Source organism: Alosa sapidissima, chromosome 16, assembly GCF_018492685.1.
Source record: "Alosa sapidissima isolate fAloSap1 chromosome 16, fAloSap1.pri, whole genome shotgun sequence".
Classification (NCBI taxonomy): domain Eukaryota; kingdom Metazoa; phylum Chordata; class Actinopteri; order Clupeiformes; family Clupeidae; genus Alosa; species Alosa sapidissima.
Window position 1 is genome coordinate 16,381,298 of NC_055972.1, and position 17,500 is coordinate 16,398,797.

Genomic DNA, 17,500 nt, shown 5'->3' on the forward strand with positions numbered 1-17,500 from the left:
AAGACAGAACACATATACATACGTATGTATACGGAGTCCGCACAGGAGAACAAATTTCCTTACCTGTTAAGTTTTGTTATTCCCATATTTGTGTTATCCATGTGACCACACGTAACCCCATCTATAACGGTAGGTTATAACGGTAATTAAAAACTGAAACACTAGTACTACGCGTCGGGAACGTACAGCAATTTACCCTTAAACCGCTAACCATTAGGCTGCATCCCTAATCTCATGCCTCAAAAGGTCAGCCCAGGAGAGCCCTGCCATCTGCAATTCCCTAAAAGCCTCCAGTGTGTGCTTTGCAGTCCACATGATTTCGATCATTCGCATTATTTTGCCTTGCTGTGCTCCGTGTTCTAGCCTGTGGTTGCTTCAGCAACCGTCTGCCCTCTGTTGCCCTCCAGCAAACCACCGCATCACAATGGAAAACCCTGCAGAATTTGAACTGCCAAACGGAGGCAAATTTAACACGGCACTACAAAGTAGGATTTGAATTGAGCTTTACAGGGCACTATTTAACTGGAGAAGAACAGAGCTATTTAAAATGCTAATGCAGGCCACGCATCATCAAAAGCGCTAGCAGAGCACAGCCTCCACAGGTGCAGTCTAGCTTGTGGGGAAAAGAGGAAAAACTCAAAATAACGTGACCAAAGATGGATAATGGTGCTCCCGTTTGATGTAGGGCCTTCCACTCTGTTGTGCTCCAACACACACTGTATAGGACACACACACAAGCCCGTACATGTGCACCTAACACTTACACACAGAACCTGACAAACACACATCCACGTAGGGAGGGCTTAATACGCATGTGTCTCAAGGTGCACCTCTGCAGGGCTGCAGCAAATCCCATTTGTTTACACGGCCTTAATTACCAGTACTTTGATGGAGCGGCAAAACACCAACAATGACATCCCCGGAGGAGCACACTGGAAGGGAGAGAGGGGAAAGGATAACAACTCAGAGAGAGGAAAAAAAGAGAGAGAGAGGAAAAAAAGAGAGAGAGAGAGAGAGAGAGAGAGAGATGTTTGTGAAAGACTGAATGAAAGAGTAATGTATAGGGGTGTCAAGATTCTCCAAATCCTCGATTCAATTTAATTTTCAATCTTTTTAAAATATTACTATTAATGCATTGCTTATAATATAGTTATTTACTTTTATTGCCCGTTTCCTTTTCAGTCAGAAGGTACTGGCATACAGGATGGAGTCAAAGGTCATTTCAGTGTCTAGGGGCCCATTAATGTTTCTATTGCAAAGCAGAACACTGCACATGATTAAAAATGAATAAAGGAATCCCCAGGAGAGCCTTTGGCTTTTACCATGAACTTAAAAAGTACAGTTGTCTTCTGTCTGTCTTGCACTCGCTCTCAATCCTAACTCAAGTCAACAGGCTGATTGCCTCGTAAGGGGCCTGCAGGTGTACTTGCATAAGTGCACAAGAGTAGGAATGTATAGGGAGACAGAGAGACACACACAGCACAAGACAGGAGAGGAATCACACTGTTTTCCGCTGTGTTTTCTCCCGTCTCAGGAGCCAGTGTGGTTTATTTAGGCCAATAATGACAGCGAGCATCCGCATGCATGATGTATGTCGCCAATCCAGGAGAGGGAGGCCTGGAGACAAAACACATCAAGGTTCTATGCCTCCTGTGGAGCGAGGGGGGGGGGGGGGTGAAGAGAGAGAGAGAGATGGAGGAGCATTGTTCATCTCTCTGCTTGCCTCCACACTGGACTCATTCAGCGGTAAACAAAGCCTACACAGGCGGCGGCCATGACGCCCACGACTAAGACAGGCAGAAAAGATGAGAACGCGGCAGAGAGGGAGAAGAGGGTGGGAGGGAAGAGGGGGGGGGGGGGGGGGGGGGGGGGGGAGTTGACTACAGCAAGACAAGAGTGGCGAGAACACAGAAAAAGGAAGACAGAGAGAGGGAGCGCGAGGTGAAACAAAAAGAAAAACAAACGGGCATGAAGTGAGTGGTGAGAGGAGAACGATGAGCACTACCGCTCATGGAGGATATAAGTGTAGAGGAACATTCGAAGAAGTTAGTTCAGGACACACACGGGGACACACACACACACACACTTCAGAACCAATCCAACAGCAATTTTTAGGCTGGCTCACAGAACCAGATAAGGGACTCAGGAGAATAAGCAGAGAAACGGTGCAAATGAACAGCATATACGTCTTTGTCTCAGGGGCCAATTCTCGTTCAAATTTTAAATTTATAACGCCAAGTGAACACAAGTCTGAAACAAGCAAACATGCGCGTGCACACACACAAAAAAAAAGCACTAGTGGGGAAGCAGAGCCGAAACAAAACGTAGAGATGTTTTGTGGAGAGAGAGAGAGAGAGAGAGAGAGAGAGAGAGAGAGAGAGAGAGAGAGAGAGAGAGAGAGAGAGAGAGAGAGAGAGAGAGAGAGAGAGAGAGAGAGAGAGAGAGAGAGAGAGAGAGAAAGAAATAGTGCCAGAATACTGGCTGCAGTCATCCCTCACTGTCAGAGCCACCTGGGGAAATTCTCCTCCAGATAAAATTATTCATCCTGCTCATTGGCAGCCAGAGAGGGAACCACAGGTACGCCGTTTGTATAAACAACAAACCGGACAGGCAGCACCACCGCAGGGGTATCACGCCGCGCCGTGAGGCACGGCCCGACACGTGTGCAGTAAGACAAGGCAACGCAACACAGAGCAGCCTAGCACAGCACGAGTACAGCAAGGAACCCACAACACGCAGTGACACGAGAAACCTCCGACAACACTACTGCTACACAGTGTACCAGACAACAAGTACCGCACACAGCATGCGATACTCTAGTGCTCTAGCGCAGGGATGGAAAAGCCCAATGTGGTCCACTTCAGCACAGCATGGTTCATATCGGACAAGTACAGCCCATCAGCACAGCCCTTCCTGTGTGTTGAAAGAGTGAATAAATTCACTCTGAATTCAAACTGAAATTCTAGCCATTACGGTATGGGGGATGCAAAAGTGAACCGTAAGCAGAAATGCTTTGCAGCAGACTCCGAAGAGTGAGATGACTAACATCAGCGGTAGAGTCTGACGTGGCGTTTGTGGATGGGGGCGGTGGGGGTGGGGAGGCTGGATAAGGGGAGAGAGGAGAGGAACGGAGTGGAGCGGCTCTGCTGGTAATGATTAACCGCAAGCAGCGCTGGGACGCGTCTCCGTGGGGCACACAGCCGAGAGGGTGTGAGGAAACGACGAGGGTGAGCATTGAGGAAACGCTGCTCGACGGACACCGAGGAAAAACATCGATCTGGCCGACAAAAGCCCCTGCCACTCACAAAGGCAGCATTAGCCGTCTGAATGGCCAGTGCTACAAGGATGATGGGCTAAATCTGGCAAAGGGATGGGCTGCGTTTCGAGCGTCTCAAGAGCTAGAGGCGCAAAAAGAGCAAGGGGAGTTTCAAGGGGAGTCACTCAGCTTTCGGTCACTCAGATTCCTTTCTTGTCTCTGGTCTTGTTTCCCCATAAAGCTTAATAAAGTTAAGAGGAACTTGAGGGATTATGCCTGGCCAAGAAGCAACGTCACGCTTGACTGCGACGACCAAGTAGATGTACTCATTATACAAAGCACCTCTTCCTCTTTAGACAGATGAAATTCTTAAGAGAGAAAGAGAGAGAGAGAGAGAGAGAGAAAGAGAAAGAGAAAGAGAAAGAGAAAGAGAGAGAGAGACACACACACACACACACACACACACACACACACACACACACAAACACTCTTGAGTCTAATTAAAATATTTTTTATCATTTTGAGAAATCTTCTCATTATTTGAACAAAAGAGCAACAGAGGAGAGTCGAGCCCACTCTCCACTTCTGACACATCTCAGAAAATGAAGGAGGGCTTAAGAGCTCAGGAGGTTGCTAATGAGGTTCAATCCCGTTGACAGTGGCCTTCTTTTATCTCCTTCTTTGCTTTCTTCTCGGGTCCTCCCTCCCTCCAATCCCTCCATCCAATCCATCCATCCATCCATCCAGCTCTTGCCGAGCAGAGTGGCGCTAAAAGATTTAAGCTACAGTAATCCGCGAGAGCTTTTTACATGACCATCCACATGTTCCGCTAGCAATTGCACCTACAGAAAAGAGTGGGAGTGGGATGAGCACGGGTGGGACCGAGGAGGAGGAAGACGAGGAAGGGGGGAGGGGCCCTTGCCCCCATTATCTGGTCAAACCAAAGACTGAAGAAATGCTCGTAGACTTCTTTCACTGTGAAGAAATGAAACCAGTATTGGTCAGCCAACAGCCATGTTGGCAAAATTGGAGCCAGGGCATGCAGGAAGCGCTTTATGGAACCAAAGCATGCGTAGGGAACAGATTTGGCTAGTTAGTTAGTTAAAAAAAAACTCTGCCATGTTTTAGTTCCCTCTGGTGGACTCCCTTTTGGCTGGTGCCATTGTTATTTTAGTAAATCTCATGTTGCCATTTCTTTTCCACAAACAGCACCTGTATCCATGGATCGTTTTTCTGTTCCTGTATGCATGCACATGCTTCACCTGCCTGCACTAGGGACAGGCATCATCGGGATTTTATCAATGTTGATATTGATACGGACAGCACTCATCAATACCGATACTTGGTCTTGGGCTCGGGGTTGTGAAGTCCCGTCAATCAAACAGAACGGCAAAATGCATTGCTGACCAAAACAGAATGTGATTAAAACCGTTCATCTGTGCTTATTTGTTTTTACACTGCCAAAGGATGGAAATTACCAACAGCCACCAGCTTAATGCTGACAAAATATGAACGTGGCTGGTCGATTTCCCACACAAAATGATTTAGCCAACTATTGCATGGCTGGTGAATTTGACAATTGTTTGTCAGTGGCTGGTAGACATTCACGTTTTAAAAAGTTCATTTCCACCCCTGCTGTCAATCAAACCGTTTAGTGGTAAATGGAAGTGGGAAGCAATCTCCTGCCACAAACCATCTGAAGATGCGATGATGGAATGAATTAATATCACATACCGATAGATGCACCGATTGTCCAAATGCTTCCCCATTCCCATCCTTCAGTACCTTTTACATCTTGACCTTACACAGCAATGACTTGGGTTTGCCTCCCATTTATTTAAGATGCGAGAAATTTGGACTTGGTGGGAGAAAACATACTCAGGCTACAACAGCCAAACTGGGTGACGGATGAGCGAGTAGGAAATCACTTAGGCCAAACTGTGTATAAACAGCCAATGGCAAACACATCTCCACAGGGCAAACATTCACTCCAGATTGAGGTTGTTGGTGCACTGCATAAATTTACATTCAAATTCAAACCACAACTGCAAACGCTCTGTGTGCGTGCCTGTGTGTGTGTGCGTGCGCGTGTGTGCGTGCGCGTGTGTGTGTGCGTGTGCGCGCGTGTGTGTGGAGATGTGCTGTATAACCAGCACGTGGACCCCTCAGACAGACAGAGGACACCAGCAGCACCGCACAAACAAACGCCTGAGGCAGCCTATACACACACTGAAGCACACTGAATACTAGAGGACGAGGATAAGGTCATGACGGCTGGTGAGCCGCCCATCCAGAGCCCCCCCATCCCATCCCAACCCACCCATCCATCAATCCATCCGCAACATCCCATTTTCTCTTTAATATCCATCCATAATATCCATCTTTTCTTCTCTGCACAGATTACATACCGACAGTTTCATCTTTTGAACAGTGCTGCGTCTCAAACAGCGCTGAGGTTTGCACGCTGTTGTAGGGGTGGCACAAAATCTTGATATGGCAATGTATTGTAGAACTTCTTTGTGCAACACGCCATCAATACACTAGTTTTTTTACATAATGCATGATTGGGATTTGTGTATAGTCAAGAATCTGGCGATACAATACAGCGGTTACGACTTAATATATTGCGACACAGTTAGCATGGCATTAAGAGATGCCAAACAAGAGAAAATAGACAGTGAGGAAGATGGTGATACCGCTGAATTGCCCAGACCTCTATGTGTGTGTGTTTGTGTTTGTGTGTCAGAGGGTTGCTCATTTGTATGACACTCGCACTAGGGACCAGGATGACGTCAACAGAAAGCGTCTGAGCAAAACAAAAAGGTAAAAGAAAGCCCAGTGGAGCCCAATGAGCAGCCAGTAATCGAGACGCTCAAGTGGACTGAAGCTCTCCTCCCATAATTATTGTCTGTTTTGAGTCTGGCCCCTGGTATTATCAACAACAAACTAACTCCGCAGAGCAAGGCTGCGGACGGCCCATCGCACAGCATACGCCCGAGACTCATTCATTTGGCGTTTTCCATTTTACCCCTCTTTCTCCTTCTCTCCCCCCTCCCCCACCACCACCACTACCTGTGAGGTGAACTTCGGCGCTTGTTTAAAACCGCCTCCCCGCAGAACAACAGTCCTGCCGCGCCGGCCACTTAATGTGATGAATAGCTGTGTGAGGTCATATTTCTGCAGCCTCCAGGGGCCCGTGGACAGAGCTAATAGTACGCTTACTCATCAGCCCCGTCGCCATGGCAATCTGCCGGCTGACCGAGGTCTCGGCCCTGCCAGGATGGTCGGACACCTCCTCGCCATGGCGGCACTGTTGATGATGATGCCACCGCAGGGAGTTAGAGAGCCTCAAAGGGCCCCGAGGCCAGTCTAAACCTGGAGTAACTCGCAATAGAGAAAATCACACGAGCACACAGTTTTACTTTCATCAGATGGTTTTAAATTATAAACTTTCCTCAAATGCCGTGGGGAAGTAGGGTTTCAACATAATGAGGGAGCAAACAAATTTTGGTAAGTCTAATACAGTTCAGCTAGAGAAACGGCTGGAGAAAACAAACCAAAAAAAGAAAAGAGGAAGCTGCTCAATATGCACAACATGCACCTGTGAGAGGCCTGTAAATTACACACGCTTTCACGGATCATCTTGAAAGGCCAAAGTGCACTTTGCTCCTTTCGACAGATGACGAAATGCAAAATATAGAAGACGAAGGAAAAAACAGCCTGAAAAAGATTAGTGCAGCTAATCTGACACTGCAGCTTCAAAAATATGTTGTTTTTTTACCCCCTTCCTCTGCATTGCCTTTGATCTCTCATTTGTGGCTAATTGAATCAATCTTTCCAGTTCTTCAACCTTAAGGCAAAAATCATCCTATAGCTAAACACCACACCACCAAACTCACCCACCTTGTCTTGTTCTGTGTGTCTGTCTATCCCTCTTCCTTTCCCTTGTCCACACACACACACACAGTTGTGCATGCTGATGAAAAGCTCTGCAGCAGCCTTCATTAGCATGCTTTACACTTGGGTTGGGTTACAGGAAGTGCGACGCTTACAATAACCATCTAGACATCAGCAAATGGCATTAGCGTGATTAAACAGACTTGGCAGCAAAGGTTCGAACAACAGTTCCGTCCAACTTTGTTTAGCTGACTTGGGTGGGGCTGCATTATGGAAAGCTGGCATGACATGAAAAGGAGGAGATGAGGGAAAATCAATGCAGTGATACTTATGAACTACGACGGCATTTTGAATCATTTAATGTTCCCTTAATTACTTCAGAGACTTCTAAAGCAGTCTTTCCGCAGCTAAACACATAGGCCTACACCTAAAGTTCTTCTCTCCCGAGTTGAACTACTTCAGCTATGAAGCACCTCCAGGGAAAAAAAACAAAAATAAATTCACAACTCGGGAACACACAAGGATTTCAGAGGGAGTAACAAGCACTTACCTAACTGAGCCTCTGCAAGTGCTGATTATACACAGCAACAGAGATAAATGCTCTCGCACAGAGATAAGACCAGTTTAATTAACCGTAAATGGAGGTAAAGACCAAACACAGCAGCGTGCTGACAGGACCTTAATGTCAAGGCCCGAGGAAGGCATTTAAACAATTTAATGAACTCATATGCTCAGATCTGAGTGCACAGCACGGTGGAAAAAGAACCACTTCTTTTTTTTTTTTTTTTTTGGGGGGTGGGGGGGCTATTTAGCTCCTCAATCATGTGGTGCCACAGAAAGAGAGGTGAGGGAGTCTCCTGAAACAACGAGATTGTGAAATCTACATAAACACACACGCAGAGATGAAAGCTCTGTGATTGGCACAGATGAAAGGGCACTGACTATTTGAGCATTGCTTTTAGCCTTGCTCTACCAACCCCATAAAGACACCAAAACTAAAAATAAGATTTTACCTCACTAGAGTGCTCATAGCTGAAGAACACCAATTTAACCTTGAGAGCAGCATGGCTGAGGGTTTAAAACTGTTCAATCCTTAACGTTGCTGCCACAGCTCAGCATCACTCTACCCTTACTGTATTCACACTCTCCATTTACAGCAGGTAAGAATCCAGAGCCCTGAGCCAGATGCTCGGCCATATCATCCCCTCAGCAGGGTGCATCTCTGGGGGGCCTCCAGGCAGCGATAGGGGGCTTAGCACCAGGCTGTCTCAGCATGGAGGTGGAGGTGGTGGAATAGGTGGGTGCATCCCAGAAGATCATGTTTAATTGAACACAGCACTCGGCTCCTCTCTATGCCGTCTGCATCGGCAGGAGCCCGGAGCGGGACTCTAACCCTACAGATAGGAGGGGAGTCTGTGTCAGGCCTGCGCAGGAATTCAATTAGTCACACCCAACACCCAATCTTATCCACAGTGCGCAGCTCCACAGGAAGAGAAACTAGGCAGAGGGGGAGTGCGAGAAACTGGAGGGAGGTGGGGCGGGTAAGGGGGGGGGGTCGCGAAATGGAAACCAAATAAAAACAATCCGACACAAGCTCTTAACTCGCGCGCGCGCGCACACACGCACACACACACACACACACACTCGCAGCAGCGCATGACTCGACTAAAAGAGGGAGTTGCTGTCAAAGGAAAACCCTAGACACTCGCCTACCCTCCAGAGTCACAACCTCCAAAGTCCACAGTTTTGTGCAGTTACCTCATAAGCGGTTCTGACTTTTGGACCTCGACAAGTCTAGCCTTCCTAGGCCTTCTAGGTAACTAAAGCAATCACCTCTCGCTGCTCCAAGCTGTTCTGAGAAGACAGTGATTCAGAGGGCTAAGAGGAGACAAGGCGGTGAGAGTACTCACCAGGGAGCCTCGGACACATCCACACAATCCAATATAATCTTATGCATCATCACTTACAAATCTCTCAGTGAAGCACCATAACAGCACATAAGAATACAAAACACAAGGCACTCACTGATCCACATCATCTATTGCACATCTCACTTACTGTTGACAGACATCAATAGATCACAGTAGTTCTCTAGCTAATGAAAAGAAGCATATTGTGTAATTATTACAGTCTAAATAAAATAACTACCAAGAAAATAATTGCTCAAAACACACACAGAGGCGAAAACAGAGATAATTGGCACTTTTTTGCCTGTGGTTGAGAGATAGATGACCCTTCCTCTCAGAGGCCAACTCCTACACCGCACCAGAGCCGAGATTAAACCGACACAGCATCAATAGCTCAACCTCCCCTAACCTGAGCCTCTGGGATCACAGCTACTGCGCCAGACTCCCGCCTGATGTATTTTATTAATAACAGGGCCTATTACACTCTGCACATATTGACCTTATGTAAGACCGAGCTGGGTCAGGGGATGAGAAGGGGTTGAAACGGGTAAGGCTTCTTCAGACTGCCGTCTAATGGAGGTGCCTAGGCAGACAGACAGACAGACAGACAGACAGACAGAGACACACACACACAGTTTTATTAAACTAGCATCCCGCTTGGAGCAGCAAACTTCTATTCCTAAACTCTAAAGATACTTATGTGCACACACTGACGCTGTGACACCTCAACGAACAGTCAGTTAACACCCAAGCTCTCGGTTCACCACGCAGATCTTTAATCAAATGCCATCCACGCCGTCTGTACATGTCAACATCCGCAAAGTTATACAGAGCCTCCTGTCTACCTGATGCCATCTCAGGTCAGGTGCGATGTCAGAGCCCAATCCCGTGACATCAGGATCACATGATCATGGCCACTATCCAACTGCATAGTTCACTGAAAAACTGTGTGAAAACACCTTCAGTCCATCTTGAGCGTCCTGAACGAATTCAAGCACACGGAGGGAGGCTAGGCCACTGAGTGCACTGCAGGCAGATTGATTGTAAGGCACCAATGAGAAGTTTAGCATGCTCTTTCTCAGACAGACACACACACAGTGCAAGAGCTCTGTGCGGAGGACTCTTAATCAGGCCTTCCATTTGCATTTCCTTCCTGAATGTTGTTAAGATTAAGCTTGTGGAATTGCACCCCCGTTGACATAGGCCAAAGAGGGAGACCCAGAGACATGTCTAAGAGAGAGAGAGAGAGAGAGAGAGAGAGAGAGAGAGAGAGAGAGAGAGAGAGAGAGAGAGAGAGAGAGAGAGAGAGAGAGAGAGAGAGAGAAAAGATGAGGGCAGCCACTCTGCTCCCTTAAGATTCTGTAAAAATTCCCCTCTTATTAGTGTGGCCCTGGGTCTGGAACACTGTCTGGGGGGGGCAGGAGCCATTCCAAACATCTCACTGGCATTTAATGCATCTCTCTGGCACCTCTAAATATCACACAGACATTTCATTAACCAACACAGCTAAGTCTTGAGGCTGCAGGTCCTCGCACTGGGAAGTATGTGCAATTTGTGCACTGTGGGTATTATAAAATGTCTCTGACAAGTCACACATAGAGCCTACTAATACAGCGCCTTAAATCACCCTGCGGCTATCAAAATTAGAAACAGCGCTTCTTTTAAAAGGTCAAACCAAATGTGTGAAATCTAAAAAGCCATTAGCTGGAGAACAAAATTATTATAGGTTTTAAAAAAAATGCAGAAATGCCTGAAATGTTAAATTATTTAGGAGCACAAGGAAACCAGAAACAATGCTTGCAAGCAGACACATCAATCAGATTTGATTCTTTAGTAGCACACCTTCAAGGCCATGTGTGTGCACTATGGGAGGTCTAAGCTCTGTAGTGAATGGCATCATCATGTTATAAACACTTTGAATTATTAATAGGCCATGTCCATCACCATTTACATGGAAAATCGCAGGAGTTTATAGCACCACATGCAAGCTCCACACTGAGGTGCACACCATAAGTAACAACCATGCAGATAGTGTGGCTTGAAAATGGTCAGTCTTTTCATTAGGAGTGGCGTATCCTAGTAGCCATCAGTAGTATACTGCCAGGACAGAAGCTATCTTGAGCCTTAAAGATCAATGCTAATTGGGTTTTCCCCACTCTGGAAGGGAATGATAAAAGGCCTTGGCAGAAAAACGAGCCAAGCAATAACATCCTACGATCCCATCACTGCTTCACCTACACCTTCTGTGCACCATTTAGCTTATGAGGTGCAGCAGTCATTTTAAAGGTCAGGGGATGAGCATGAATGTATAAATCACCCCACCCCCAGCTGTAAATTAGTTAGACAGTCCATTCGCACAGTTTTAATGTATGTTGTTTAAATTGCAGGACCTGCATTCTCATCCCCGTAGTTGAATAAAAGCCAATAACTGTCACAAAAGCATGAGTATTATAGACCCTTTCATCAATAAAAACAACAACAATGCTTGAACGTTCTATTTGGGCACCAATCTACTTCCTCTGCATTAAGATAACATATGGAATGTTCAAAAGGAAGCCTTGTGGGGCCAACTATAATGGTGATAATGGAACTCTCTTGAAAGGGTCCATAGCATTGCTAAAGAGAGTATGCTTCTATTGTAATTATTGGCACAGTCACGCCAATGCCACTTAGGCGAGCTAAAGTGCGTCAATGTGTCCATTGTAGAGGGTATGTGGGACTGTGGGCCAGTATTAATTGCGGAACATCTTGGTTACAGCAGATTAATAGACTGAGCTCTATGAGAGACGTTTCTCCTATAAGGGTAGCTTTCGTTATCTGAATGGGTGCCTAGACACTGGATGGCAAAGACGTCAAATCTGCACTCGCCAAAATTGTTTTGCATGGTATAAGCATTTACATTATTGTTCGAAAACGCATTCAATATTTCTTCGACGACCGAAAAAGGCATCTCAACATGTCCTTATATCAGAACAAAACGAATATTATCCAACAGGTTTTCACCATCTTTAACAAATCTCATGTCTTTTGTATTTTCCCCCCCGACACAGTAGTGCAGTAACGTTAACGTTACTTGTCAAAGTTATTGTTCGGGCCCTAATCTACAATTTCTAGCAATATTTTAATAATATAGTTTACAATGTGAAGAGGTATGCTATAGATATCGTGGCATGTACATTTACCGTTTAATTACTAAAAGACCGAGCAGAATCATTGTTAGTTAATCTAAATCAATCTGAAATTAGAGTTTAATGTTTGGCCCATATAAAGTCAATTTATTATTGACCAACACCAGCAGTTCCGGGGTGTTTTGTTGTTATGAAATGACCATTAAAGTCTAGAACTAGAATGCTAGTCCAACAACAATTTCTGACTTGCTAGCTGACGCTAACATTCGCTAGCTACATCTCGCAGTAAACTTCATATTCATAAACTAGTCAACGTCAGATTAGCCAACTTGTATCGCAAATTTAAAACAACTTACTTAATTAACAGTTAACGTTACAGAGACGCAGGGATGCAAACAAAAAACGGATGCAAAGTTAAAATATGACCAGATTGTGAATTTGACTCAGACTACATATCATAGCCTACAGCAGTTCGTCATACTTTCACCAAAGAAAGCTCGCCTTTAAGCAACACTGTTGCAGCATTACCATTATATTGAATTTACTTTATGCCGTTAGCTTTCTTTGACTTTACTTTATAAGTTACTTTATATAAAACTGTATTTGCCACAGTCGATTTGGACACGTGTGATTGCACAGCTATTATTAACGTTAATGTTAACTGCTAACGTTATATTAACGTCATCATAGTATGCAGAACTTCACGTTGGTGAATAATGAAGTTGGCTTGTTGAGTTCGGGCTGGTAACGTCAACGGTAACATGTCTAGAGAAACCACGTAACAGTTGTAATGAGGCAAGGACCAATGTTAAAGTTACATCGTAATATGACAACTATACCTACAGCTTTTCTGGGATGAAAGGAAACTTTTGTTGACTGACTCCTACAGCGGTTACCCACGTAGCAGCCTTTGCTAACCACAACAACTATACCTTTCTTGATCAGGTAACTTGGCTAGCAAGATAGCTGCTCTTTAACTTTTAAAGGCACATATGAAAAGACACTGCTCTTGAAGAAGGCCACTCCAACACTAATACAGCAACAGGAACCCTGAAACAAGACAGGCCCTTGAAATGCGGTGTGCTAAAATTTGAGAATCCCCCTCACACGCAAACCGAACAGTCTTCTTCTTGAAATACCGTGGTTCGCCGACCGGTTACAACCACCAAACACTAATATTTAGCTAGCTACTTCATGATGTTATGGGCATCGTCGCAAATTATCTTATGTAACACTTACCAGGTGGTGATTCTCGTAGACAGCTATCCAAACACCGTCGGTCAAAGATCGGAAAATGTGAAAGTTTAAAGTCTTGTTGACAGCATCCCTCACAGATCCGCCATCTTCATTGAGCTGGCTATTGATGTTGCTGGCTCGCGACTCTTTACTGAAACTCAGGAGCGAACCATATACGGCAAAAAGAATGGGGAAATACTTTGACATGTGAAACCAAAAATAAACTATTTCTGTGATAAAGGCAAAGTCAGTATGTGTAATATGCATTATTTTGTTTGATACTCTAAATTTGATTTAATACAATTGGAAAAGCTATTCGAAATAGGCTTTTAAAATAAAACAATATAATCGCCAACCCCCCAATACAAACCATCTCTTTGTGGTCTTGCCTAAGCGGGAGCACCTCCTTTTGGCTTTTTTTCAGGTGAGGGGCACCCGTTTGTGCAAGTCTACGAGGGGCACCAAAAAGGGTCTGGGGGTAAATACGGAGGGAAATGCATGGACGTCTTTCACACTTATGGCGAACAAAAAAGAGGCAGCTCGTTTGTAATGACAGTATACTATAAGACATTAGGCTAATTGCAACACTGAGTTGTGCAAAGTTTGTTTAATTATATGGACACACTTAACTATGTGTGCTAAAACTCATTAGCAGACATCCCAACCTGCAAAAAGTCATTTCAGGGAGGTATCCCGAAGCCCCCACCCACCGCCAAAAAAAAAAAAAAAAAAAGAATTATTTTAGCCTGAAATCCAGATGAATGTTTGTTCAATAATGTCTAATCAGTACACCAAATTAGGAAGGCCTATAGATAGAAATTGTGATAATAAAATATGTAGATTATGGTAGTTTGGTCTTTTCATGTAGCCTTGGCAACTAGCCATTTAGTATAAGCCTGAATAATATGCACATGAAATGACACTTCAACTCACCTCAACATGTCTTATTAGGTTCTGTAGTAGGCCTAGTCTTTAATTCGTCTAATATAGCAAGTCATAATGCAAGCCAAAATATGTATTAACTACTATGCAGTTTTTAAACGAAGCCTCATGGGTCGATATGTATCATCCTGGCTTGCATGAGCATTATTTTGAAAATGAGAAAAAAGTAAAATGTCTAAGAAAAAAAAGTAAAATTTCAAAACACTGTGGGAGTTCTAAGGCTACTTCCATTGTAATGGCAACCTGATCGTAGCACGGCAGCAGTCAAAATATATGCCTGTAGCTCCATCTAGTGCTGAAGATGTTGTTCACAAGCCCAAGTTAATAAAAGGTCAAAGCGTGCAATTCGACCACAATGAAAGTGAAATATGAGGTAAGGAAAAAAACAGCTTTTAGTCTATCGTCAAGAGTCCACCACCAGACCTTCCATTGTATCAAATAAATAACTTAAATAATGGGTGTATGTTGTTTAAACTAGAATGTAGTCCGTCTCAACTAGTCATTCTTAGAGCCCTCTTCAATAACACTCCCCAGCGGTGACTTATTTGTGTTAGCGGAATTTAGGCTTGTATTGTAGTTCTGTGTACATAATAGGGTGCTTGGGTCAGTGTCAAGGTTATCTGTAAGTATGTATGCTTGTGAGGCTCTGGACGGACAGACTGAGTGACTGACTGACCATCATGATGTGCAATACCTCTATTTAAGTAAAGGATTCTATATTTAGCCTTTAGACCATTACAATGCGGTGTAATTTGGTGGCGAAGAACAAGCTGCATAACACGGTCAAGAACCCAAAAGAAAAACTTAGTTAAACAGATACATTTTTGCTTACTGAAAGCTTAGTGAAAAACAGAAGGCAAGAACACACTTAAACAAAACCACATAGTGTATTGAATTATCTTTATTAAGTAAACTCTACATTTCAATATTGCTTTTTGTTTATATTTTTGTTTGTTTTTCTTCCTTATCCTAAATTACATCCGCTTGCACAGTTATATATATATATATATATATATATATATATATATATATATATATATATATATATATATATATATACACACACACACACATACATGTATATATATATATATATATATATACTTTTTCAATCAAGCTACACTTTGAAGAATACAAAAATATCACAGTACATTTTCTACTCAGTCATTCTCCACCAGTGAGTTCCAGGGTGGGGGCTGAGTCTAACTTTGAACACAGGAATCTGGCAATGCCCCCTTTTGCAAAACACCTGACCACATTTAAAAAGAGGAAAAAGAAATGGCAAACTGACAACAAAGGACAGAGAAATAGAAAAGTTGAAAAGGTCAGAGAAAGGGAGCAGAATAAAAAAATCCAACACTGAGAATATTTAAAATAAAGATAAAATAAAAAAAAAAACTAAAAAAAAAGACTCAGCAATAGGGCTGGACTAATGGCGGTGCAACCACGATTTTCTGAAAATCAGAAAAAACAAAATCAGAAGGGAGACATTCTGTCAGAAAAAAAATGGACAGATTACAAAGAGCCGCCAAAAAAAATTGGTGGCGTTTGGTCCAGCCAGACTCTTGTGTTCCAAGACTGTAGACTCGCCTCCAACAGGTGATTGGAAAAAGGAGCTCACATGGCACTCATATATTGCATTCGCTCAAATCAGCTCAAACAGCACTCAGCAGACACACAATTTCTATACAAAATATCAAAAACAAAAAATAGAGGAAAAACAAAAAACATCAAAAGAATCCTCACCCGTACTCAAGATAATTGTTTCATATTAAACTTTTTTTTTTTCCTTCTGGATGACTTAAACAAACATTGTTTTTTTTTTCCTTCTGCTTCTTGTTTTAACATCATTAGACGACCCCCGAGTTGAAATCCTTGATGACTGGCGGAGTGTCTCCCCTCCAGGACAGAGGAATGTTGCAGTATGAATCTTGACGCATAGTGGTTTCGTTAATGTAACCAACCAACCAATATCAACACAAATGGATCAACTTCAATCCCTTCTTCCCCGGAAACTAACACATTTACAAGCTCCGCCACAACTGGGCTCGAAGAGGGAAGGGGGGCAGGTGGGAGGGGAGGGGAGGCAGGAGGGGAGGAGGGTAGGGGGCTTTTAGTGGAGGCAGGGCATCCACCCAGTTGTGAGAGAGGACACCTTGAGCAGTTTGGCAGATGAACTTCAAGGAGTAACTTTATGTTACATGAAGAAGTCACACAAGAAGATTAGACACAATAGAAGGGTCAGAACAACAATAATCATGACCAACAAAACACTACTAATAATAGACTCAGTCCGGGCTCCCTTGGCTGTTTGCGACTCAGGCTCGTCTGCGGGCTCCACAAGGCCCCAGAGCCGTGCCTTCATCATGGAGTCTTACACATCAGGACGACAGGAGAGTGGGGGCTCCGTCAGTGGGGCGCTGCCTGTGAGCTGCGTTTATGACCAGCCGGTAGGGCACCTAGCGGGAGAGGGGGTAGGTGGGTGGTGGTTTGTCCAGGTCGGGGTAGGGTCTGGGCAGGATAAGGGGGCCCATGGGAGTGGCGAGCGGACATGTCTCTCTGTGCCCCGGTGTCATGGCAGCGGTGGTGACGCCCGCGGTGGTGATGGTGGTGGTGGTGGTGGTTGTGGTGACGGTGACGGAGTCTCCGTGGGAGGTCAGGGGGAGAAGGTGGCCATCTCCAGGGAGATGCGCTGCCACAGCTCCTTGGTCTGCTTGCCGCGCTTCAGGTTCTGCAGCACGTCGTTGAACTGCATCATGCCCACTGGTGTCAGGCAGAAGGCCCCGCGCGCGCTCCTGATGATGTTCACAAAGTCGTCGTAGTCCGCCGGCGTCAGGTGGATCAGACGGTGGTGGATGTACTGAGGAGAAGACAGAACAAAGTCATCAACACCTGTACTGAAAGCAGCACTTCGGGTAAACACCAACAGGGTGTCAAAAAACAATCACTATTTCAAATAAATTCCTGTCGGTTTCCCAATACCGTCTTTAGAAAGCAATTCTCGAACAACCAGCTCATTCCCAATGTACCCCACACTGAACCCTCCAGTAACAAGACATTCAGTCAGGTTGGGACTACAGTATGACTGCAGCTGGTTTAATTACGTAAGATCCGTCAGTTTTGAGATCAAAAAG

General features: G+C 44.6%; 2 protein-coding genes across 2 annotated transcripts in view; both read right to left on the reverse strand.

Annotated features, from left to right (window-relative positions):
• Positions 1 to 13,574, reverse strand: part of ndst2a (N-deacetylase/N-sulfotransferase (heparan glucosaminyl) 2a) — an 85,615-nt gene extending 72,041 nt beyond the window's left edge. Inside the window, exon 1 of the mRNA XM_042064900.1 lies at positions 13,428 to 13,574. The gene's annotated coding sequence lies outside the window, so the exon portion shown is untranslated. The remainder of the gene's footprint in view (positions 1 to 13,427) is intronic.
• Positions 13,575 to 16,886: 3,312 nt separating this feature from the next.
• The window catches only part of zswim8 (zinc finger, SWIM-type containing 8), a 34,767-nt gene continuing 34,153 nt past the window's right edge, over positions 16,887 to 17,500 (reverse strand). Inside the window, 1 exon segment of the mRNA XM_042064895.1 lies at positions 16,887 to 17,226. Within this exon segment, the coding sequence (XP_041920829.1) occupies positions 17,023 to 17,226 (204 nt within the window). The 3' untranslated portion in view covers positions 16,887 to 17,022.